The 25,175-nt window shown below is 41.8% G+C and overlaps 1 protein-coding gene across 2 annotated transcripts in view; it reads left to right on the forward strand.

The window, feature by feature from the left end:
* Positions 1–25,175, forward strand: part of KIAA0825 (KIAA0825 ortholog) — a 515,459-nt gene that overhangs the window by 214,795 nt on the left and 275,489 nt on the right. For both annotated transcript variants that reach the window (XM_089679161.1, XM_089679162.1), the window contains exons 15-16: positions 12,657–12,878; positions 14,410–14,818. In XM_089679161.1, the coding sequence (XP_089535287.1) occupies positions 12,657–12,878; positions 14,410–14,818 (631 nt within the window). The remainder of the gene's footprint in view (positions 1–12,656; positions 12,879–14,409; positions 14,819–25,175) is intronic.

Consider the following 25,175-nt stretch of genomic DNA (forward strand, 5'->3'; position numbering starts at 1 on the left):
CCCGGCCAATGGCCGTTTGGCGGCTTCAGATGTGTCTCTGCATTCCGGGTGCACGCCATTTGGCATGCTCCCGCACATGCGTCGTTTGCGCTAATGCAGAGCGGCGCAGCAGTGCGATCTGTCACCGGCCGTGCACCTCGGACACGGCCGATGACAGATCCGAGTACCGGCTCCCCTTGCTGGTACCATGTGACCTGCTGTGACCAATCACAGCAGGTCACATGACAGTTGTATACAATGGATGGCTTCATTCATGATGCCATCCATTGTATACTAGTGCCTAGCTGTGAATGGTCACAGCTAATCACATGCACATGTCATGTGATTAGCTGTGACCAAATCACAGCTAAGCACAAAAAAAAAAAAAAAAAAAAAGCTGATTGAATCGATTTCATTCAGGTACATGCTTGCTTATAGCAATTCTTTGCTATAAGCAAATAGTGTAAAAAAAAAAAAAAATACTGATCACTTCCCCAAAGTAGTACAATGTTACTATGGTAACATTGTACTATTTTGGTCATTTTGGTCATAGTAAAATATGAAAAAAAAATCTTAAAAAAAATAAAAAAAAATATAATAAAAAAAAAAAAAAATTAAAAAAAATATATATATTTTTTTCCATACTGTCACCAGTCAGTGTCCCTGTTCACCGCCATGCCAGTTATATGATGATGCTGTACTGCACTGGTGACAGTATGTAAAAAAAAATAGTGAAAATAATTTGTTTCATTTTTTCATTTTCCGAAAAATTATGACAAAAAAATACAACTTCAAAAAACTCGCCATGCCTCTTATGAAGTACGTCGGACTGTCTACTCTGCAAAAAGGGGTCATTTGGGGATATCTGTACTGTTCTGACATTCTTGGACCTCAAGAAATTAGATTAGCTGTCAGTACTTCAGGATTGATCAATATTCAGATCTATACTATAGTTTTTGAACTCTATAACTTTCCTACAAACTAAAAAATACATCCTAATTTGGGTTATTTTCACCAAAGACATGTAGTAGAATACATCTTGGCCTAAATTTATGAAGAACAATTATTTATTTGTAAACTTTTATAACAGAAACAAAGAAAAATGTGTTTTTTTTTTCAAAATTTTTGGTCTTTTTTTGTTAATTTAGCAAAAAATAAAAACCCCAGCGGTGATTAAATACCACCAAAAGAAAGCTCTAGTTGTGTGAAGAAAATGATAAAATTTTAGTTTGGGTACAGTGTTGTATGACCGCGCAATTGTCATTCAAAGTGTGAGAGCGCTGAAACCTGAAAAATGGCCTGGGCAGGAAGGTGTAAAATTGCACGGTATTGAAACGGTTAAAGATCTCTGCTTTTCAAGGATGAGAAACAGAGATCATTCCCTCTGTACAGAGCCCTGTGTTGATTGTCAACACAGGGCTCTGGGCTGTGATTGGACACTGCTGATGAATCATTAGCTGAGACTTGCTGACGGACTCCCACTGTGCACAGTCACAGTGGGTATCGGCCGGCGGGCACACATGTGCGCGCCATAAACCTCAGCAGTGTACCAGTATGTCGCTGTGGCTGCACGGGCCGTCCGCCTGCAATGTACTGGAAAGTCCAGAAGTGGATAATTTAGAGTAACACCAATTATAATATCATAAACATTCATGGTTACTTGAATGTTTATTATAAACAACACTCCACCCAATCTTTTTTGGAAGCGTAAGGAAGGGATACTGAAACTATGTAAGATTTTCTTGCTGTGTCTCCACTGGGTAACATTTTCACTGGCTTACTGTCCCAAATAACATACAATAAGGGAGGGAGAATCTACCCTCTATCCACTCTAGCCAATACTTAATAAAAAAGAACACCACATGCGTACAAAACATGTACAGTTGTGTTGAAAATAATAGCAGTGTGTGGAAAAAAGTGAATAAAGCTCAAAATCCTTCTAATAGCTTTTATTTCCATACACACAAATGCATTGGGAACACTACACATTCTATTCCTCGTCTTCTCCCACCTCTGTACCCTCAACCAGTTCACTAACACCCCCTTCCCTCCTCACGTTCTCTGTCTCCCCTTCCCCTAACCCCCCCCCCCCCAGGCACCAAACCATCACCAGCCGCAACCTCCGCAACCTGAACTGGCCCCCCTCCACTTGGCTGTCGACCACCTACAGGACAGCATCCTTCCACTGTCATGTCCTGACCTAGCCACCACCACATACAACGACTCACTGTCAGCTGCCCTAGACTCTCTGGCACCCCTAACCACACGCAACATCAAACCTAGACCGCTTCAACCATGGCAGAACGACCATACTAAATGCCTCAAACGTCGCAGTCGCGCGCTGGAGAGACTATGGCGCAAAACCAGGTCCCCTCCTGCGTTCTCCCTCTTTAAATCTGCCTTCCTCACTTACACCTCCTCCCTCCATGCCACCAAGCAGGCCTACTTCGCAAACCTGATCAACACCCTCTCCACCTGCCCTCGCCGACTCTTCTCCACCTTCAACTCCCTGCTCTCCCCCCCCCCCTCCTCCACTCAGTACCTCACTCACCGCCCACGAGATTGCCACCCATTTCCACAATAAGATTGACGCAATCCGTAAGGACATAGTCAACTCGCAATCTACCTCCCCACCTAGCCTCCCCCCCCCCATTACCCCCTCATCACTCCCCTCCTCTGACCGCGCAACCGCACTGCCCCCCACCACACCCAAGGCCCAGCTTACCGTAACCCCCCCAGCACTGTACTCCTTCAGCCCTGCTACCACTGAGGAAGTCACCAGGGTCTTCTCAGAAGCCCGCCTCACTACCTGCCCCCTGGACCCTATCCCCTCTCAACTCCTCCGGTCACCCCCCTCATCAGCTCCCTCACCCACATCTTCAATCTCTCCCTCTCTACTGGTGCATTCCCCTCCCCCCTAAAGCATGCGCACATCACCCCCATACTCAAAAAGCCTTCCCTGGATCCCACTGACCCAAACAACCTCAGACCCATCTCCCTGCTGCCACTCACTTCCAAGCTTCTTGAGCGTTTAGTCTACGATCGCCTAAGCGCCCACCTAACTGACAACAACCTCCTTGATCCACTACAGTCCGACTTCCGTCCCCTACACTCCACCGAAACTGCCCTCCTCAAAATCACTAACGACCTACTAACCGCCAAAGCCAAAGGCGACTACTCTGTCCTCCTTCTCCTGGACCTCTCCGTGGCCTTCGACACAGTTGACCATCCCCTCCTTAATAAACTACTCTCCCTTGGCATCAGAGACACCGCTCTCTCCTGGTTCTCCTTTTACCTATCCCAACGCTCATTCAGCGTTTCCTATAACGGTGCCACCTCCCCTTCCCTCCCCCTCTCTGTTGGGGTCCCCCAAGGCTCTGTCCTTGGACCCCTTCTCTTCTCTATCTACACCACCTCCCTTGGCAAACTCATACGCTCCCACGGCTTCAACTATCACCTCTACGGTGATGACACTCAAATTTACCTCTCCTCACCTCACCCCCACAGTCTCCACCCGCATCACTCACCTCCTAAACGATATCTCAGACTGGATGTCGCTCCATTTCCTCAAGCTTAACCTCTCCAAAACCGAGCTCCTCGTCTTTCCCCCTGCCCATGCCCCCCCCATCCTATCCGTCACTACCAACAACACCACCATCAATCCCGCTCCGCAAGCCAAAGTCCTTGGCGTCATTCTGGACTCAAACCTTTCCTTCCAACCTCATGTCAAATCACTTACAAACACATGCAGGCTCCACCTCCGCAACATCGCCAGGATACGCTCCTTCCTTACCCCTGACACCACTAAACTACTCGTACACTCCCTGATTATCTCACGCCTTGACTACTGCAACTCCCTTCTCACCGGCCTACCCCAGCGAAGGCTCTCCCCGCTTCAGACCATCCTGAACTCAGCGGCTAGGCTCATCCACCTCACCAACTGCTCCACCTCTGCCATCCCCCTCTGCCTATCCCTCCACTTGCTCCCGATTGCCCAATGCATCAAATTCAAACTACTAACTCTGACCTAAAAGCCATTCACAACACTGCCCCTAACTACCTCTCCAACCTGATTCCCAAGTACCACCCTACCCGTACCCTTCGCTCCTCACAGAACTTCCTTCTATCTTGCTCCCTGGTCTCCTCCTCCCACGCACGACTGCAAGACTTCTCCAGGTCCTCCCCATCCTCTGGAACCCCAATCCATCAGACTGTCACCTTCCCTCCTCACCTTCAGGTGCTCCCTGAAAACCCACCTCTTCAGGGAAGCCTACCCCACCCTCACCTAACAGCCGTTCTCCTTCATTCCTCCTACCACTCCATCCCCCACAGCCACTTCCTCCTGTACCACTACCCCCTCCCTCCTAGATTGTAAGCTTGAAAGAGTAGGGCCCTCTAACCCCTCGTGTGCTGTTTGTTGTTGCTGTACTGTTTCATGTATTGTCCCCCCCATTGTACAACGCTGAGCAAACCCTTTGGCGCTATATAAACTCGATGTAATGTAATATTCCAAATCAAAACATGAAGAAAAATATATCAAATTTGTGTTGTTCCTCTAAAAAAAGAAGAAACGTGAATATTAGCCTGTTCAAAAAAATAGCAGTGGTTGTATTCTTCTTTACAAACAGCCCAGGATGATTGGACTACATTCCACAGTCCTTCTCTATTTCTTGGTTTTGCCTCAGAAACTGCATTTTGATGTCACCCCACAAGTTTTCTATTGGATTAAGATCCGGGGATTGGGCTGGCCACTCCATAACGTCAATCTTGTTGGTCTGGAACCAAGATGTTGCACGTTTACTGGTGTGTTTGGGGGTCGTTGTCTTGTTGGAACACCCATTTCAAGGGCATTTCCTCTTCAGCATAAGGCAGCATGACCTCTTCAAGTATTCTGATGTATTCAAACTGATCCATGATCCCTGGTATGCGATAAATAGGCCCAACACCGTAGTATGAGAAACATCCCTATATCATGATGCTTGCGCAACCATGCTTCACTGTCTTCACAGTGTACTGTGGCTTGAATTCAGTGTTTGTGGGTCGTCTGACAAACTGTCTCTAGCCACTAGACCCAAAAAGAACAATCTTACTTTTATCAGTCCACAAAATGTTGCACCATTTCTCTTTAGGCCAGTCAATGTGCTCTTTGGCAAATTGTAACCTCTTCAGCACACATCTTTTTTTTCAACAGTGGGACTTTGCGGGGGCTTCTTGCAGATAGTTTGGCTTCACATAGGCATCTTCTAATTGTAACAGTACTCACAGGTAACTTTAGACCTTCTTTGATCTTCCTGGAGCTGATGAGTCGTTGCCATTTTGGCTATTCTTCTATCCATTCGAATGGTAGTTTTTCGCTTTCTTCCACGTCTTTCAGGTTTTGGTCGCCATTTTAAAGCATTTGCGATCATTTTACCTGGGCAGCCTATCATTTTCTGCACTTCTTTATATGTTTTCCCCTCTCCAATCAACATTTTAATCAAGGTACGCTGTTTTTCTGAAAAATGTCTGGAACGACCCATTTTCCTCAGAATTTCAGAGAGAAATGCACTGTAACCAGCATGTACAACATTTGCTGCCTTCCTTCCTTAAGTTAGGGCAATAATTGCCACCTGTTTTTCAAAGAATGAATGACCTCACTAATAGAACTCCACACTATTATTTTGAACATGCCCCTTTCAATTAGTGATTCAATTACACAGAATCAGCAGCATGCATGTCATGACTGTTGGGTTTGTTGGATTTCTATTACTCTACTACACCTGCTAGTAAATTATTTGCCATGTAGAAATATAATTTCTACCAAAAACAGTGATTGATCAGGTTAGTGATGTCTGACTGCTATTATTTTGAACACAACTGTATACTGTAAAATATTATATACAAAAACTTAAATAAGTAAGCAGCCAAGCACAATTTATTAGACTTATTTAATATAAATAACTTCAACTGTGGGTTTAGCTCTTCATCTTCCCCCTAGCCGTGGAATTGCTACTGTTGTAAAGAGGGTTCTTGGAGAAGTTAAGTGTTAGCATAGAATGTGAAAAATCTTAAATATAAAAGTTTAGGTGTTACACGGTGTGTCCAGATGTTATCTTTTCAGTACAGTGCCAAGCATTGTGTGTTTTAAGGCTAGCACTAATGTACCTCTATATTCTGTCATGTGGTTCCAGCTTTTAATTTTCTGATGGCTGTTGAGTCCCAGTGTAAGTGTGAATATCTGGTAAAATGACCAGCATTTCCATCTGCATGCAATCCACACGCCAGAAACAAGTCTGTCAGTGATGTAGAGTTGAGATGCAGCAGCTGTCACAGAACTAGAAAATGCAAGACGGCACAATTCCAGTTTACTGCGAGTCAAACACGGGACTTGATGAGATAGAAGAACATAAAATACTGTCTCTTTTACAAGACATGCAAACCCAGATGGCTTGCAGTGTGTTAACTTTCGCAGATTACACCATGTTACTTGTAAATCCTTTTGAAGCACTGAAGTAATTACTGTCCTTTTTAGAATTGGCATATACTCTGTATGTTTTTCAATTGAGCAACTTATGTAACACCAAAAATAAGAACATATTTAGTAAACTGGTAAAAAATAAACATTGTGAGCACCATGCATTTTAGGGTTCTGTTAGAACCAGCTTATCTGTGATGTTATACAGATGGATGTGCTATTTTCAGCTAGACAAGACAAAACGCACAGTGGAAATAAAGATATATAAACTTCTATTTGCTGCTCAGCGTGATCACACAAGTATTATAGGAATACTGATTAAAATACTGATTAAAATAAAGATTTTGTATATTTATCTCAATTCCATTAATCATCATAGACTATGGATAGAGAACTAACTTTGCAGACAGAAGAGCACGCTTAGATATTGGTATAAATGGGTAAAATGTTAAAGGATTAGTCCACCCAAAAGTAGTATTTTACTGATAGGTGGAACCTATCTCCCTGCTTAAATTCTAGCTATGCTCCTGTCCACCTAGGAGCTTGTGGTGTTATTTCCACTTTTGCTTTTTTAAGCTCCTTCTATTGCATAATAGTATAACATAATAAAAAAAATCAGAAGAGGGGGACTGCCCCATAATAGACATAGCAGGTGTGCAGACTCAGGTACTGATGTGCAGAGATCTCACCAATAGGGTCCTGATAAATATACAGTAAGAGCTCTTTCATACGGGCGTTTCATATGTCCATTTTTCATCTGTCCATTTACGGATAAAAAAAGGACACCCATGTATTTGTATGGACTAACGGATGTAAACAGATGATCCATTTACATATGCTAACCACTTGCCCTCCAGAGGATTTACCCCCCTTCCTGACCAGACCATTTTTTGCGATACAGTGCTGCGTTACGTTACAATTGCGCAGTCATTCAACCCTGCACCCACATGAAATTTATATCCTTTTTCCCCACAAATAGAGCTTTCTTTTGGTGGTATTTGATCACCTGTGCATTTTTTATTGTTTGTGCTGTAAAAAATTTTTGAGAAAATAAACAATATTTTTGACCTTTTTGCTATTAAACGTGCAGTAAAAAGATTTAAAAAATCAAATTTCATCATAAATTTAGGCAGAATATATTCTACAACATGTCTTTGTTAAAACAATCCTCATACCTGTAAATTAATTGGTTTATGTGAAAGTTATAGAGTTTACAAATGGTGGTATATACACAGGAATTTGTTTTATTATTTTTTTTTACTAGTAATGGCGGCAATCAGCAACTTATAACGGGACTGCAGTGGGCATTCTGACACTGATTTGGTGTCATTGACATCCCCACCAATACAGTGATCAGTGCTATTAAAGCACTGACACTATACTAATGAGCAGTAAGGGGTTAATAAGTGGGGCGATCAAAGGGTTAACTGTGTGCTGTTTTACTACGTGGGCTGTGTGCTGTTTTACTACGTGCTGTGTGCTGTTTTACTACGTGGGCTGTTTCACTGTAAACATGCTGCTTTGTATAGCTCTGCTATGCAGAGCCACACAAAGCAGTGTGCAGAAGCTGACGGGGGGAGATCTGTATTGTTTACATACAGGTTTCTCCCCATCGGAGATACTCTGCGGTCACCGGGTGCCAGCAAGCAATATACAAAACGGACAAAAAACGGATGTAAACGGACATACGGTCCGTTTTTTTCATTGGTAAAGGATGTTAAAAAGATGGATGTAAACTGATGAAAAACGTACGTGAACTGATCTGTTTTTTCTTGGAAAAAATGGGACTGAACTGATGAAAAAAACGGAAGGCTCGTATGAAAGGACCCTAAATAACCTGACAGGTGGTTTAACCTTTCTAGCGGTAATCCCGAGTGTGACTTGGGGTTAATTAACAGTACCAAAAGCGGTAACCCCGAGCCACACTCGGGATTACACTGTAGTGCTTGTGCTGTGATCCCCCAATCCTTACCTTGTCCTGCGATCCCTCGATGTCCTCCCACTGTGTCCTCCGGCCGATGCCAGCATCCGTCTTCTGGGTTCCCTTCCCTGCGAGCGTCGGGACGCAGGGGGGCGGAACTGGCGGAAGATTCAAAAAAGTAAAAACATGAAATACACACAATACATTGTAATCTGTTAGGATTACATTACTGTATCAAACCTTTCACCTAAATTTTGTCCCTAGTGCTTTGTCCTGTGCCCTGCCTGCACTATTACCTTTCTTTCTGCCTGGAAACTTGAGAAGGTCCATGGCATCTAAAAAGCATCCCTTTAGGTCAAAAGCGGTTTTAGACCAGCTACAAAACAGCGATAGTGAATTAGAATCACTTGCAGAATTGAGCGATAGTGATTTGTGGGAAAATAAGTCATCAGACACTGAAAGAGACAACAGCGACGATTCTGCGACTGAGCTCAGTGATGTGCAAACTTGGTGCTCTATTTCAAAATTCAGTGTTTTTGGTTTGATCACATTATTGAATTAAATGTATTATTATATTATTATTTTTTATAATTATTTATTATATTGTAATTTTGTGTTTCAAACTTTATCATACTAGACTTTGAACAGATTTAAGTGAGTTATTCCTAAGTATTACATGCCTACAATATAAAACAACAACTTTCCATGCAAAACAATGTACTCCTTTGACATTCAAAAATATTGACATAATTAGACCGCCAGGGAGGTTAACTCAAGTATCCACCAAAAACTGAAATATGTTTTGGATGGACTGATCTTTTAGGGATTATAATCAGCCATTTGTCCATGTAACACCTTGCTGTCATTGTCTTTTGATTGCTTCTAGCAGCCTGTCAGCAAATGCACAGGGTTAAGAAGGTTGTCCTTCTCTACTATAGAAAGCGTTATAATGCTGTAGAAAGTATTTCAAGTGCAATGTATCATGCACTTTGCAATAGATCATTAAAGTTGATCTAATAGTTGCCATTTAGCTTGCCTAGTTGGTAATTGCTTTAAAGAAATACAATTTTCACTCGTCCAACTGTTGCCATTACTGGTACTGGTCCACAGCAAATACAGGTGAAACTCAAAAAATTTGAATATCGTGCAAAAGTTCATTTATTTCAGTAATGCAACTTAAAAGGTGAAACTAATATATGAGATTACATGCAAAGCAAGATATTTCAAGCCGTGATTTGTCATAATTGTGATGATTATGGCTTACAGCTCATGAAAACCCCAAATCCACAATCTCAGAAAATTAGAATATTGTGAAAGGTGCAATATTCTCGGCTCAAAGTGTCCCACTCTAATCAGCTAATTAAGCCATAACACATGCAAAGGGTTCCTGAGCCTTTAAATGGTCTCTCAGTCTGGTTCAGTAGGAATCACAATCATGGGAAAGACTGCTGACCTAACAGTTGTGCAGAAAATCATCATTGACACCCTCCATAAGGAGGGAAAGCCTCAAAAGGTAATTGCAAAAGAAGTTGGATGTTCCCAAAGTGCTGTATCAAAGTACATTAATAAAAAGTTATGTGGAAGGGAAAAGTGTGGAAGAAAAAGGTGCACAAGCAGCAGGGATGACCGCAGCCTGGAGAGGATTGTCAGGAAAAGGCCATTCAAAAGTATTGGAGACTTTCACAAGGAGTGGACTGAGGCTGCAGTCAGTGCATCAAGATCCACCACACACAGATCCTGGACATGGGCTTCAAATGTCGTATTCCTCTTGTCAAGCTGCTCCTGAACAACAAACATCAGAACCATCTTACCTGGGCTAAAGAAAAACAGACCTGGTCTGTTGCTCAGTGGTCCAAAGTCCTCTTTTCTGATGAGAGCAACTTTTGCATCTCATTTGGAAACCAAGGACCCAGAGTATGGAGGAAGAATGGAGAGGCACACACTGCAAGATGCTTGAAGTCCAGTGTGAAGTTTCTACAGTCTGTGTTGATTTGGGGAGCCATGTCATCTGCTGGTGTTAGTCCACTGTGCTTCATTAAATCCAGGGTCAATGCAGCCGTCTACCAGGAGATTTTGGAGCACTTCATGCTTCTTTCCGCAGACGAGCTTTATGGGGATGCTGACTTCATTTTCCAGCAGGACTTGGTACCTGCCCACACTGCCAAAAGCACCAAAACCTGGTTCAATGACCGTGGGATTACTGTGCTTGATTGGCCAGCAAACTCGCTTGACCTGAACCCCATAGAAAATCTATGGGGCATTGTCAAGAGAAAGATGAGAGACATGAGACCGAACAATGCAGAAGAGCTGAAGGCTGCTATTGAAGCATCCTGGTCTTCCATAACATCTCAGCAGTGCCACAGGCTGATAACTTCCATGCCACGCCTCATTGAGGCAGTCATTGCTCCAAAAGGGGCCAAAACCAAGTACTGAGTACATATGCATGCTTATACTTTTCAGAGGTCCGATATTGTTCTATGTACAATCCTTGTTTTATTGATTGCATGTAATATTCTAATTTTCTGAGATTGTGGATTTGGGGTTTTCATGAGCTGTAAGCCATAATCATCACAATTATGACAAATCACGGCTTCAACTATCTTGCTTTGCATGTAATGAGTCTATCTCATATATTAGTTTCACCTTTTAAGTTGCATTACTGAAATAAATGAACTTTTGCACGATATTCTAATTTTTTGAGTTTCACCTGTATTTGCTGTGGACCAGTACCAGTAATGGCAACAGTTGGACTATGGCTACACAGTCTGTGTTGACATAGCCACTTGTAGTCTCAACCAGGGCGAATGTGACAGAGTGATTGCATTAGAAATTCTAAAGGACCCTCTGCACACTGGTATATACCCTTTCAAGCAGACTTTGCAATAAATAGGGATATTTAGTTCACACATATTGCAATACATGCTTAAGCTGGCCAACTGCTTCAAAGTAATCCCTCTATGGCCAGTCCTACTCTGCCTTGCCTACGCAAATGCTACTGTGGACACAATGCTAACATAGGGGAAAAGACACAATGGGGAGAGCTACAAGGTTCAGGTCTGGCTACTGACCCAACAATACAACAAACAAGAGATCCCTGTGCTCAAATCCCAACAGCTAGTGCATGCATTTATCCATCAGGTGCTAAAGGGGTGTAACCACATATTAACACTAGAAATTCTAAAGGACCCTCTGCACACTGGTATATACACTTTCAAGCAGACTATGCAATAAATAGGGATATTTAGTTCACACATATTGCAATACATGCTTAAGCTGGCCAACTGCGTCAAAGTAATCCCTCTATGGCCAGTCCTACTCTGCCTTGCCTACGCAAATGCTACTGTGGACACAATGCTAACATAGGGGAAAAGACATGACATGACAGTAGTTACTCTATAACAAGAAGTGCTTGAACGGGGACCTTCCTGACAGGATCATCAGGTGTTCATTTAATGAAAACTGCCTATTTAGAAAAAAAATCTTTCGAAATCCCATTAACATGGTAAAGCTTTATGAGATCTTAAAGTGTTTCCAAATACTGTAACAAAAATGTAATATATTGTAGGTTGCCAGTTTTTTTTTTTGTGACTACAACCATTTTGTTTTTTCAATATCTTTTTCCCTTTTTTACATCTGTTGATCCTGCCAGCACACATCATGTCGAAATGGTACTATAGAACTTGCCTCCTCTTCTCTTCATTCATATAATAAGGGGAGGTATTTTGTGGTACCACACAGATAGCTGGGAACAATGTAATGTGTTAAAAGGGCATTAGGGTCAGAGAGCACAGAAAGTTTTGGCAAGGTCAACAGGTAATTATTTTGCACCTATAGAACAAATATAAAAAAACACTGGTATATTTAACAGACCAAAAGGCAGGAATTAATAGAAGTCAATTGTTAGGGTTTACATACATTATTGGTTGGGTTTAAATTTACTTTAATCAGTAGCAACTGTTATCCATTTTGAAACCAGTTTGCCGTTGATTGTTGGGTTAGGCAGAGTAGCTTTGCCTGTAGTTTGACAGAAGATGGACAGTTTTCTGTACTCTTCTTCTACAGATGGCATTTTTTGCACTATTATTCCATATTGTCCCCATGCTACAGATCCACAGGTATTGCAAGTATTGTGAAAAATGCAGACTAAAAGTTTACTTATATTAGCCTTAATATCATAATTTATATTAGCCTTTTTTTTGTACATATGATCAAAAGTATTTTTTGGAAGGTTTTATTTTAAATTTATCACAGGGATATAGATTTTAATTGTCTTTTTTTTCTTTTTTCTTTTTTTTTTTTTAGCACAAACTAGTACAAACGTAGTGCTCGCATTTCTAAGGAGCGTCCTCTTAAAATCAGTAAGAGGCACAGTGAATGAGGTGGCATCTCTTATCACTTCCATGGAGCCCAGTGATCATTCTCTGTCTGGTTCACATCATTGTAATATTACTGATATATTGCTCAGAGCTTTACCAGAGAAATGGAGTTTCAGCAACTTGGATAGAAAAGAGGCAAAGCATAAAGGTAAGGTGTTTTTTTTTTTGCTTTTTGTATGTATGTACATACCTTTTGAATTAGGTGATCAGTTGTTTTAGATGTACGTGCGGTCACTGAAACCAATGGTCCCAGCTGACATTTACAGAGCCTTTCACATATAGATCTCTAATGGCATATAAGAAATAAATAACCTACCGCTGATATATATTGCAGCAAGGGAGGGAAAATTGTTATATTTTTATTTTGTAGTCCAACTGCAAGTTTGAACATGTGTTAAAGATTTTAGCCCCCTTCCCTATTGCACCCCGCATACACATAAAATGCTGCTAGTTTTGTCTAGGGCTTTCAGAGGAAGGCAAATACTTGCCCTGTACCTTTATCCTATGGCAGCCGGTGCTCTGGTTTTCTCCCAGCCAGAATTTGAGCGGACCCTCTACATGGTCACAAACAATGCAGGACCACTGTCATGAAGTTGGCAAGGGGGCAAAAATTAGCAGCTTTCAGGAACTGATTTTCCAGCATTGAGGGACCATGTGGGACAGTGATGAAAGCTATGGACTGCACTGCTAAGGCCTTTCTAGACAGTCAAGCAGTATATACTGTGTATGTGGGGAGAGGATTGCCTCATACTATTTTTTCTTGTGCCTATAATTCTAATTTAAAGTGAATCTAAACCTAGGAACAACAAGGTAATATTCCCTAGTGATCCTGCTAAAATCGCCAGGAAGTGTCAAATCCTGGCCTAGGGTGACAACCTTCTCATCCTGCACAATATTTGTGGAGCAACAGCTTTGTCACCCGGGACACAAAATGTTTTATTGCTACAGGTAGCTTCTTATCTCTATGATGTAAGAAGCGGGTGTTCTGTAGAGAGAATAGGTAAAACTGCTAACTGAAAATTCAACAAAGGCAAAAAGCATAGAAAATTATCAGCTTGCAAGTTTTTTTTTTCTCTGCAGGATCAACAGGTCGAAGGGTTATGCACGCTTTCAATTATATGGTAGCAAACATACGGGAGCAAATAAGAGAAGTTTATTGTTAGGGTTCACCTACACTTTAAACAAACTTCTGTCAAGAAGAATTAATGGCAACATCCAATATTAATCTCATAGAACTGCGTGCCTGTGCATTACTAAGTGTTATGTTTGTACCTAGATGAAAGAATTACAAAGTTAGTAACTGTACTTCAGGATAATTTTATTAAATAGATGATTACAGGTAGCTAGAAAAATTAAAATCTAAAATGTGTAAATGGAATATAAATAATTCAGTAGATGAGTACCTTGTTTAATATGGACATTCTTTTGCACAGGTTTTCAGGGAATCCTGGCAAAGGTAAAAATAAATGTGATGTTCACAAATATACATTGTGTAAGTAAATTGCCCATACTGAGTAACAAAAGAGATATTTTACATTGTAGTTAACTGTGAACTGTGACCTGGCTTTACACATGACTGTTTTACAGGCTAGAAACTGAGTGGCTTACTTTAATGCTCGTTCTTGCTATTATTGGGCAGCTGCATGCAGGATCATGTTATTTGTTTTCCTTTTGTTTAGATTTCACGAGATTGACAGCTGAAGCAGTCTCCATTGTAATCAACAAGCTACCTTCAGTAATTGCCTGCTTGCTTCCGCCAATAAAGTATTTCTACTCTTTCTCTGAAAGAAAAATATCAGAACAGTATTCTGCAGTAAAGAATATGGGAATATTGGTGTGGAACCTAATTGCAATGATATGCCATATACTGAAAGATGGAAATGCCACAGAGCAGCTGACACATACCACTCTGTCTAGATGGAGCCAAGAGAGGCTTGCTTTGGTTTGCGGATGCTTGGAAAAGATAGCTGATTTCAAAGCCACTAATTCCAAGGATGAAATCCAAAGGGTGTTTGAAGATCTACAGAAACGCACACCTGGCTGGGTCGAGAACGAGCTGCTAAAAGCTAAAACTCTGTGCTGTAAGGGGTAAGATTAAAGTGTGTCCTTAACATGTAAAGTATGTCAGTGTAAAGTAAAGTGATCAGTAGGAGCAACACCAGAACAATGATCAGCCACTGTACGTTTTACTACTGGAAAGTTCCTTGCCAGACCACATCTAAAATACAGTTTTGACCTCCTACTTGTATGAAGGACACAGTAGAGCATGGAGGAGTAACAAAATATTACAAAAACTGGATATGTTTATGTGTAAAGTAAATTGTTGGTTTGAACTAAAACTATTCTATTATTCTCTGAAAAAGCACTGTGCCTAGTACAAAACATGTCGGAATAGATCCTGTTCCTGCTGGCTAATTTAACAAAGGAAGAACATTATTTTGCTTCTTGATTTTCAGTATTCCTGGTACAGTTACACTGTTCTATTCACAGAGCTGATTAGTTTTCTAAATATAATATATTAATAAAAGTGTGTAATACGAAGATATCACATTTGCTGTCTCAGCTAAACAAAGCTGTATACACATGGCAGTAAATGCATCAATGGGCCATTTATGGGAAGTAATAATGAGTAATTAATAGTTCAACCCATTAATCAATTTTAATTTTTAAAACATTTAGTGGTTAATATAAAATGAAGAGAGAACATCGCTATCCACACCTCCTCAGCACATCACAGTGTTTACTGCACACTGTGTCTGCATTTTCTGTCATTTATTCAATAAATGCAAGGCGTGAGGTGCTTGTTAGAGTGTTCTCAGTAGAACACCAAAGTGGTTATTCCATATATAAGGATGCAAGCTCAGTCAAGTCACCTTAACAGTTTCCCCTCCTCCTCCACCTGACAATCTCTTCCCCCCTCCCTATTCATTAAAATGAATGTGGCTTTGCTTCATTGCCAATTCAGTCCAATAGAGACATTGGAATTCACCCACTGCCATCTGTTATTGTTCACAGGTAGGTTGAAACTGTTGGGGAACTAGTCTTTCAGGATTCCCCATAAGGACCCACCTAACAACAGGTGTAGTGGCTGTGAATTTGAGTTGTAAGGTTGGCAGAAACTGATGGGGAACGCTGAGAGACTAGTTCCCCATCAGGTCCACCCTGGCTGTAATTGACAGCAGATGGCAGTGTCCAGATTCCAAAGCCACTATTGCACTGATTAGCAACTATGGAATCCATCCAATGCCATCTGCTGTCCATCACAGGCAAGGCAACCCTAATGGGGAACTCTGATTCCCATCAGGCTCCACTTACTATCAGTGCAGTGTGACCTGTGTCAATAGTTGCTAGGATGAAGGTGGCCTTTGTCCTAGCATCCAATAAAGTAAATGTAAAATGCATTCAAATACGAGGGGCGTTCAAGTCAACCCTGGACTTTTGAGTTTATATAGTAAAAGAACAATTTTCAAGGCATGAAAACTGCATTTATTTTTTTAAATATTCCACTGCTACATTTATACACTAATCTAGCATTTAACTAATGCCTGGAAAGTTTCCTCAGACATATTTGTCAGTAATCCTGATTCATCCTAGGACAGTCTGCTTCACTCCATCAACATTGTGTCCACTGTTCCCACAGAAAGATTTGTCTCTTGTGCAATTTCACGACAGTTTATGCATCGATTATCCATGATCAGGCTTGCACGCACTGAATGTTCACAAGAATGACTGCTGTGGGCTGGGAATGACCATGGCCGAGATCGTCACTGACGGATGTATGGCCATTTTTGAAACGTTTACACAATTCAGATGTCTTAATGCGGATGAGCATCCCATCACCGTACTGTGTTTGAAGTCTTCTGTAGATATCCACAGGCTTTACGCCTTAGTTCACAAGAAACGTCATCACCACGCACTGTTCCATGCACTAACATTGTTGTCTGCCATCTTGATTAATGGTCTCTGGACTGGCCCACGTCATGTGCGCCGCCTATCAGTAATAGGACACACTTGACACTACTGCATGTGTAGTACCATCATGCTAACATCCCTTTTTATACCTATAAAATTAAAAGTCCCAGTTTGACTTGAACGCCCCTCATATATTAATAAAGTAATGAAAATACAACACCCTCCGTCCCCCTGTAGGCCATCTTTGAGTTGATCTTAACTTAAAGTAAGTATAAAGCTGCATTTTTGGTTTTTTTTGTAATTAAAATAATAAACATGTTATATTGGCCTGCTCTGTGTAATGGTTTTGCACAGAGCAGCCCCGATCATCCTCTTCTCAGGTCCACCACTGGCACTCCTGGTCCCTTCCCCCTGCCGAGTGCCCTGAGAGCAAACCGCTTACTCTGGGGGCACTCATGCATACTCGCTCCTGAGCTGGCCCTGTATACCCATAAGACATACTGAACGTGGCTTGGCCCGCTCCCTGTTTCCTCCTCACTGGCTGTGATTGAAAGCAGCAGGAGCCAATGGTTCCCGCTGCTGTGTCTCAGCCAATTAGTAGGGACACCCGGGAGAGCTGAGGCTCTCGTGAACAGCACTGGATTGTAATCAGGTTCAGGTAAGTATCAGGGAGGCTAAGGGGGGAGCTGCGCACTAGAGTATTTTACCTTCATGCATCAAATGCATGAAGATAAAAAGAACCTTCAGCCTTCAGAACTAGTTTAAACCGCCAGATTGCTGGCGATAATTCTTTTAAACTCTTTTGTGGCCATAGTGACAGATTCTAAAAGTGGTGGTAGTAAGAACTACCTAAAACTGGTGCAAGTGTCAGTAATTGTTCTGAAACTGGTGCAAGGCTTTAATGAATAAGGCACAGGCCATGTTAAAGGGGCCATACCACCAGAAAAGTGACATTACTGCTTTATTGAATTCTCCTGATTGTCTCAACTGAACTGTCACATTCTATGCTTATAATATAGATTGTCAAGCTCTTATGGATCTACATTTTTCCTGTCTTTCAATTGTCTCACCCATATCTGTTTTTTGTAGATGAATGAATCACATTATGCAAATGTAAATTTGAAGTAAAGATGCAAATCCTTAATGGGGAGCGGGGGGCCAGTCTATAAAGCAGAACTTCCCCTTTTGGGTGGAACTCCGCTTTAGACTGAGCATCATGATGGGGAAGAAAGGGGATTTAAGTGAGGAGGCATGGTTGTTGGTGCCAGATGGGCTGGTCTGAGTTCTTCAAAAACTGCTCATCTACTGGTTTTTTCGCGTACAGTCTCTAGGGTTTACTAATGAAAATATCAAGTGAGTAGCAATTGTGTGGACAAAAATTCCTTGCTGAAGTCAGAGGTCAGAGGAGAATGGGCAGACTGATAGAAAGGCAACAGTAACTCAAATAACCACTTGTTACATCCAAGGTATGCAGAATACCATCTCTGAATGCACAACACATCGAACTTTAAAGCAGATGGGCTACAGCAGCAGAAAACCACATCGGGTGCCACTCCTTTAAGCTAAGAACAGAAAACGGAGGCTACAATTCGCACAGGCTCAACAAAATTGAACAATGGAAGTTTGGAAATACGGTGCCTCGATTTCAGCTGAAACATTCAGATGGTAGGGTCAGAATTTGGGCATATATAGAAATCCCCCTGCGCTCCACAGAACCTAGTGAGTAAGCTGCTATCACCTATTCTCTATACCCCAAGATATGTGAAACAAATTATATAAGTGGTGAAGCGCTCAACTAAAATAATCAAAAAACTAGTGCAATAACCCCTTTATAAATATACACTGGTGAAAAAGGTGATAAATAATACCTCTTATACAAATAGTACAATAATAACTAGTGCAATATCCTCATCACTGTATATTACATCCCTAGTGGTGTAGTGATTATTACTTAAACTGTGCAAAAAAAGTACTCAAATACAAATAATCAGACCGATTTAAATAAAAAACAAATAGGATGGTGATGCCACACTGTGCAAAAACATAACAAGTGTTCAAATCATATCACTCCATGCTGCAATAGTGCTCTTCGTGAAATCTTGACGTGACTCCCCTCAATGATAGCCAAAATGCCCCCTCACCTTCCACATTCGACCCTTGCGGGTCACAGAGCTTTTTCTATATATATAATGGCCAGATTTATTCTCCTCCACTGCCTCCACCGACCATGATCCTCCTCCAGGCAGTAAGTAATACTCCAAAAGCTCCCCTCATAAAACGGACTCTGCCAGATATAATTCTCCTCCACTGCCTTCACCGCTCAAAATCCTCCTCCAGGCAGTCAATTACACTCCAATACCCCTCATAGAATGGACACAGGCACAGGTCGCATATGAAAAACAGAATCACATCTCCATAGTGCAACACCGTTTAATACACTTCCTCAGTAAAATCGAACATTACACTCACATGTCCTTCAGCAAGGTAAAGCAGTTCCCATGTACTATGGGTGTATACAGGTGTCCAAAGATGGCGTCCAAACCCGGAACCGGAAGTACGTCACCCCTATACGTCGACGCGTTGCGCCACAGTCACGTGGCTTCTTCAGGATAAGAAGAAGCCACGTGACTGTGGCGCAACGCGTCGACGTATAGGGGTGACGTACTTCCGGTTCCGGGTTTGGACGCCATCTTTGGACACCTGTATACACCCATAGTACATGGGAACTGCTTTACCTTGCTGAAGGACATGTGAGTGTAATGTTCGATTTTACTGAGGAAGTGTATTAAACGGTGTTGCACTATGGAGATGTGATTCTGTTTTTCATATGCGACCTGTGCCTGTGTCCATTCTATGAGGGGTATTGGAGTGTAATTGACTGCCTGGAGGAGGATTTTGAGCGGTGAAGGCAGTGGAGGAGAATTATATCTGGCAGAGTCCGTTTTATGAGGGGAGCTTTTGGAGTATTACTTACTGCCTGGAGGAGGATCATGGTCGGTGGAGGCAGTGGAGGAGAATAAATCTGGCCATTATATATATAGAAAAAGCTCTGTGACCCGCAAGGGTCGAATGTGGAAGGTGAGGGGGCATTTTGGCTATCATTGAGGGGAGTCACGTCAAGATTTCACGAAGAGCACTATTGCAGCATGGAGTGATATGATTTGAACACTTGTTATGTTTTTGCACAGTGTGGCATCACCATCCTATTTGTTTTTTATTTAAATCGGTCTGATTATTTGTATTTGAGTACTTTTTTTGCACAGTTTAAGTAATAATCACTACACCACTAGGGATGTAATATACAGTGATGAGGATATTGCACTAGTTATTATTGTACTATTTGTATAAGAGGTATTATTTATCACCTTTTTCACCAGTGTATATTTATAAAGGGGTTATTGCACTAGTTTTTTGATTATTTTAGTTGAGCGCTTCACCACTTATATAATTTGTTTCACAGAATTTGGGCATAAACAACATGAAAGCATGGATCCATTCTGCCTTGTATCAATGGTTCAGGCTGGTGGTGGTGTATTGGTATGGGGGATATTTTCTTGGCACACTTTGGGACCCTTAGTACCAATTGAGAATCGTTTAAATGGCACAGCCTACCTGAGTATTGTTACTGACCATGTCCATCTCTTTATGACTACAGTGTACCCATCTTCTGATGCCAACAGGATAATGCACCATGTCACAAAGCTCAAATCATCTCAAACTGGTTTCTTGAACATGACAATGAGTTCACTGTGATCCAATTGCCTGCACAGTCACCAGAACTTAATCCAATAGAGCACATTTGGGATGTGGTGGAACTGGGGATTTGCATCATGCATGTGCAGCTGGAAAATCTGCAGCAACTGCGTGATACTATCATGTCAATATAAACCAACATCTCTGAGGAATGTTTCCAACACCTTGTTGGATCTATGCCCTGAGGATTTAAGGCAGTTCTGAAGGGAAAAGGGGGTCCAACCCAGTACTAGCAAGGTGTACCTAATAAAGTGGCCAGTGAGTGTAGTAGTCTCATGCAATATGTTTTCTGAAGCATGTCCCCAATCTCCAATGACTCATAGCATGTTTACAGTCTCTTGACAGTCTCCTGTTGCATGTCCACTTTCTCTGACCATCTGCTTTATCATGCCTGTAGTCTCTGACCATCTCTTGTATCATGTCTGCAGTCTTTGGCCATCTCTTTTATCATGTCTGCAGTCTCTGACCATCTCCTGTTACCTGTACCATGTCTGCAGTCTCACAGCTACTCTTGTATTATGCCCACAGTCTCTGACCATCTCTTGTATCATGCCTGTAGTCTCTGAAGATCTCTTGTGTCATTTCTGCAGTCTCTGACAATCTCCTGTACCATGTCCACAGTCCCTGACCATCTCTTGTATCATGTCTGCAGTCTCTGACCATCTCCTGTGTCATGTCTACAGTCTCTGACTATCTCCTTTATTATGTCCACAGTATCTCACCATCTTCTCATCAAGAAAGTTGACCACCACTGATCTAGTGTATAGCTTATAACAAGTACCCTGTATTTTAGAACCTCTTCATAGCAGTGAGCCATGCTGATAGCACAACCTCTGGTGTGTGCTAGGAGACAGTGCTGATACGCCGATCCTAGCACATCGCACTGTTTACTGTCCAGTGACGTTTTGACTTTGATTTACTACGGTACCAAGATCTATCTCCTATTCCCTTATGAAGCATGGGTCCTGTTGTGCCTCCAGGTTAACAAGCAATTTATAAGAAAACAATGGATGTTTAGTATCCAAATCTCTCTGCAGACAAATAGTTTCAAACTCGTATAATATATAAAATATACTGCAGGGGTCACCGAGGCCATAAAAGCAAGTGTTTTCAACACACTTTTTAAAGCAATTATGCCTGCTTAGGACCCTAATTTCATTGTCAGCTTAAACAACTACACTATATTGCCAAAAGTATTGGGACACCCCTCCAAATCATTGGATTCAGGTGTTTCAGTTACTTCCATGGCCACAGGCCTGCATGGCTGTCATCCCAGAAGTAAGCCTCTTGTAAAGATGTAAAGATGATGCACAACAAAGCACACAGTTTGCTGAAGACAAGCAGACTAAGGACAGGGATTACTGGAACCATGTCCTGTTGTCTGAAGAGACCAAGATAAACTTATTTGGTTCAGATGGTGTCAAGTATATGTGGTGACAACCAGGCGAGGAGTACAGAGACAAGTATGTCTTGCCTACAGTCAAGCATGGTGTTGGGAGTGTCATGGTCTGCCAGCACTGGGGAGCTACAGTTCATTGAGGGAACCATGAATGCCAACATGTACTGTGACATACTGAAGCAGAGCATGACCGGAGACTGGGCTGCAGGGCAGTATTCCAACATAACGACCCCAAACACACCTCCAAGACGACCACTGCAGCTCCGTGATGTCATCATGGAGGAGTGGAAGACGACTCCAGGGGCAACCTATGAAGCTGTGGTGAACTCCATACCCGACAGGGTTAGGGCAGCGTTGGAAAATAATGGTGGCCACATAAAATATTGACACTTTGGGCCCAATTTGGACATTTTCACTTAGGGGTGTACTCACTTTTGTTGCCAGCGGTTTAGACATTAATGGCTGTGTGTTGAGTTATTTTGAGGGGACAGCAAATTTACACTGTTATACAAGCTGTACACTCACTACTTTACATTGTAGCAAAGTGTCATTTCTTCAGTGTTGTCACATGAAAAGATATAATAAAATATTTCCAAAAAATGTGAGGGGTTTACTCACTTCTGTAAGATACTGTAGGCATACAGAATGCTTCTACAAACATTTGTTAAAGAATGGGTCGCTCTCAGGAGCTCAGTGAAATAAAGCGTGGTACCGTGATAGGTTGCTACCTCTGCAATAAGTCCATCCATGAAATTTCCTTGCTACTAAATATTCCAACTGGTATTGGTATTATAACAAAGTAGAAGCAACTTGGAACAACAGTAACTCGACCAAGAGGTGGTAGGCCACGTAAAATGACAGAGTGGGGTCAGTGCATGCTGAAGTGCACAGTGCGCAGAATTCACCAACTGTCTCCAGAGTCAATAGCTAAAGACTTCCAAACCTCATGTGGCCTTCAGATTAGCACAACAGTGTGTAGAGAGCTTCATGAAATGGGTTTCCATGGCCAAGCAGCTGCATCCAAGCCTTACATCACCAAGGGCAATGCAAAGCATCTGATGCAGTGGTGTAAAGCACGCCGCCACTGGACTCTAGAGCAGATGAGACGTGTTCTCTGGAGTGACAAATCACGCTTCTCTGTCTGGCAGTCCAATGGACATCTCTGGACTTGGCAGTAGCCAGGAGAATGGTACTTGCCTGACTGCATTATGCCAAGTGTAAAGTTTGGTGGAAGGGGGATTATGGTGTGGGGTTGTTTTTCCAGGGGTTGGGCTTGGCCCCTTCATTCCAGTGAAGGGAACTTTTAAGGTATCAGCATACCAAGACATTTTAGAAAATTTCATGCTCCTAACTTTGTGGGAACAGTTTGGGGATGGCCTCTTCCTATGCCAACATGACTATGCACCAGTGCAGAAAGCAAAGTACATAAAGACATGGATGAGCGACTTTGGGGTGGAGGAACTTGACTGGCCTGCACAGAGTCCTGACCTAAACCTGACAGAACACCTTTGGGATGAATTAGAGTGGAGACTGCGAGCCAGGCCTTCTTGTCCGACATCAGTGCCTGACCTCACAAATGTGCTTCTGGAAGAATGGTCAAACATTCCCATAGACACATTCCTAAACCTTGTGGATGGCCTTCCCAGAAGAGTTGAAGCTGTTATTGCTGCAAAGGGTGGGCAAACTCAATATTGAACCCTACGGACTAAGACTGGGATGATGATAAAGTTCATGTGTGTGTAAACGCAGGTGTCCCAATACTTTTGGTGTATAGTGTATTTGGTGTTTAGTGTATCTATATGTAAACACTGGTAGTCTTTTTTAGGATTTTGTATAGAAGACATTTTTTTCTTTTTACCTTTTTGTAGTACTAACACTGGGGTAGATGTACTAAAACTGGAGCACTCAGTATCTGGTGCAGCTGTGCATGGTAGCCAATCAGCTTCTAACTTCATCTTGTTTAATCTTAAATTGTAAGCTCCAAGGAGGAGGGCCCTCCTAACCCTCTTGTATTGAACTGTATTGTTGCTGTATCATCTCCCATATTGTAAAGCGCTAAGCAAACTGTTGGCGCTGTACAAATCCTGAATAATAATAATAATAATTAAGCTTTGGCAATAAAACCTGGAAGCTGATGTGCAGAGCTGCACCAGATTTTGCACTCTCCAGTGTTAGTAAATAACTCCCACTGTATCTTGAAATATTCTAAATATCAAGCCCTATATCTTAAATTGCAATGTTTATAAGCATTGCCATCTGCTTCTGTGAGCTTATCCATAAAATATGTATAGCTCTTGTAGTTTGTTAACCTTTATGTATAAGCCAGATCACCGTAATACACGTTTAATAGAACTTATCATATTGGTTCCCTTTTTTGCAATTTTTTGGTGTTTTGATAAGTGATGAAAGCAACATATATCAGTTGTTATACTCTTGACAACTATCCTCTCCATTCATAAGAGGGTGCATTGAATAAAACTTGGCACTGTGCTGAATGCAGTATATGTCAGTTCTATTCCTGTCACTGTCCTCTCCAGTCAGAAGAGGTATTTAGTGAGCAATGTAGTAGCCGAAATGTCCAAGTTTTTATATTCATTGCCGTCCAAAGCACCTCTACAATCACAAGTGGTATATACTGTAGAAAGCAATGGCCTTCCCCTGAAGTGACCATCAAACCCAGTATTGCATCACCTGTTTGTCAGCCCTTCATGGGGAAATGGTCCTCTTTTATTGGCAGTTATTATGGACTCCGATGATAGCACTTTTATTTGAAAGAGCGCTGTAGGCAGATCCAGGCTCAGCACTGTGAACATATACAGTATGTGTAGGCACACACTTGGAACATTGCTGAACACTTGCTGGAATATTAACTTTGCATTTTTGTTTGATTCATTTTTCATTGAAATCCATGGAAATGCCTCATAATGAATGCACTAAGATGCATGTTCATGAACGTCAAAGCATCATGGTGAATGTGAATGTGTCAATATGCACTGATGTGCATTATGACATGCGTTTTAATGTACTTCTTTTTAGTTAAATGGAAAACACATCAAGAGGAAAAAGGCAGGTGTGAGTATGCTCCTTTTGTGCATGTCCATTGTTTATCCATATGTCTGCTATAAGCTAGATTGCTTTTTGGAGGATACAAGTATTGTGTCATTACATTAAATTATGGTCACACTGTTCTGCTGTATAGTACCGCAATATGCAAGCATCATATAGATCAGACATCACTAAATGGCAGACCGCGGTCTGGACCTGAACCGCATGATAGTCCTGTCCTGACTGCAGTTGTGGCAATTGGCAACCTGGGTGTACTCTCTGTCCTACCCACTTTTGGCGCAGTCTGAGCAACCAGTCACCTACTGATTACAATGA

Source organism: Staurois parvus, unplaced genomic scaffold, assembly GCF_062004578.1.
Source record: "Staurois parvus isolate SC_StPar_1 unplaced genomic scaffold, SC_StPar_1.0 ptg000218l, whole genome shotgun sequence".
Classification (NCBI taxonomy): domain Eukaryota; kingdom Metazoa; phylum Chordata; class Amphibia; order Anura; family Ranidae; genus Staurois; species Staurois parvus.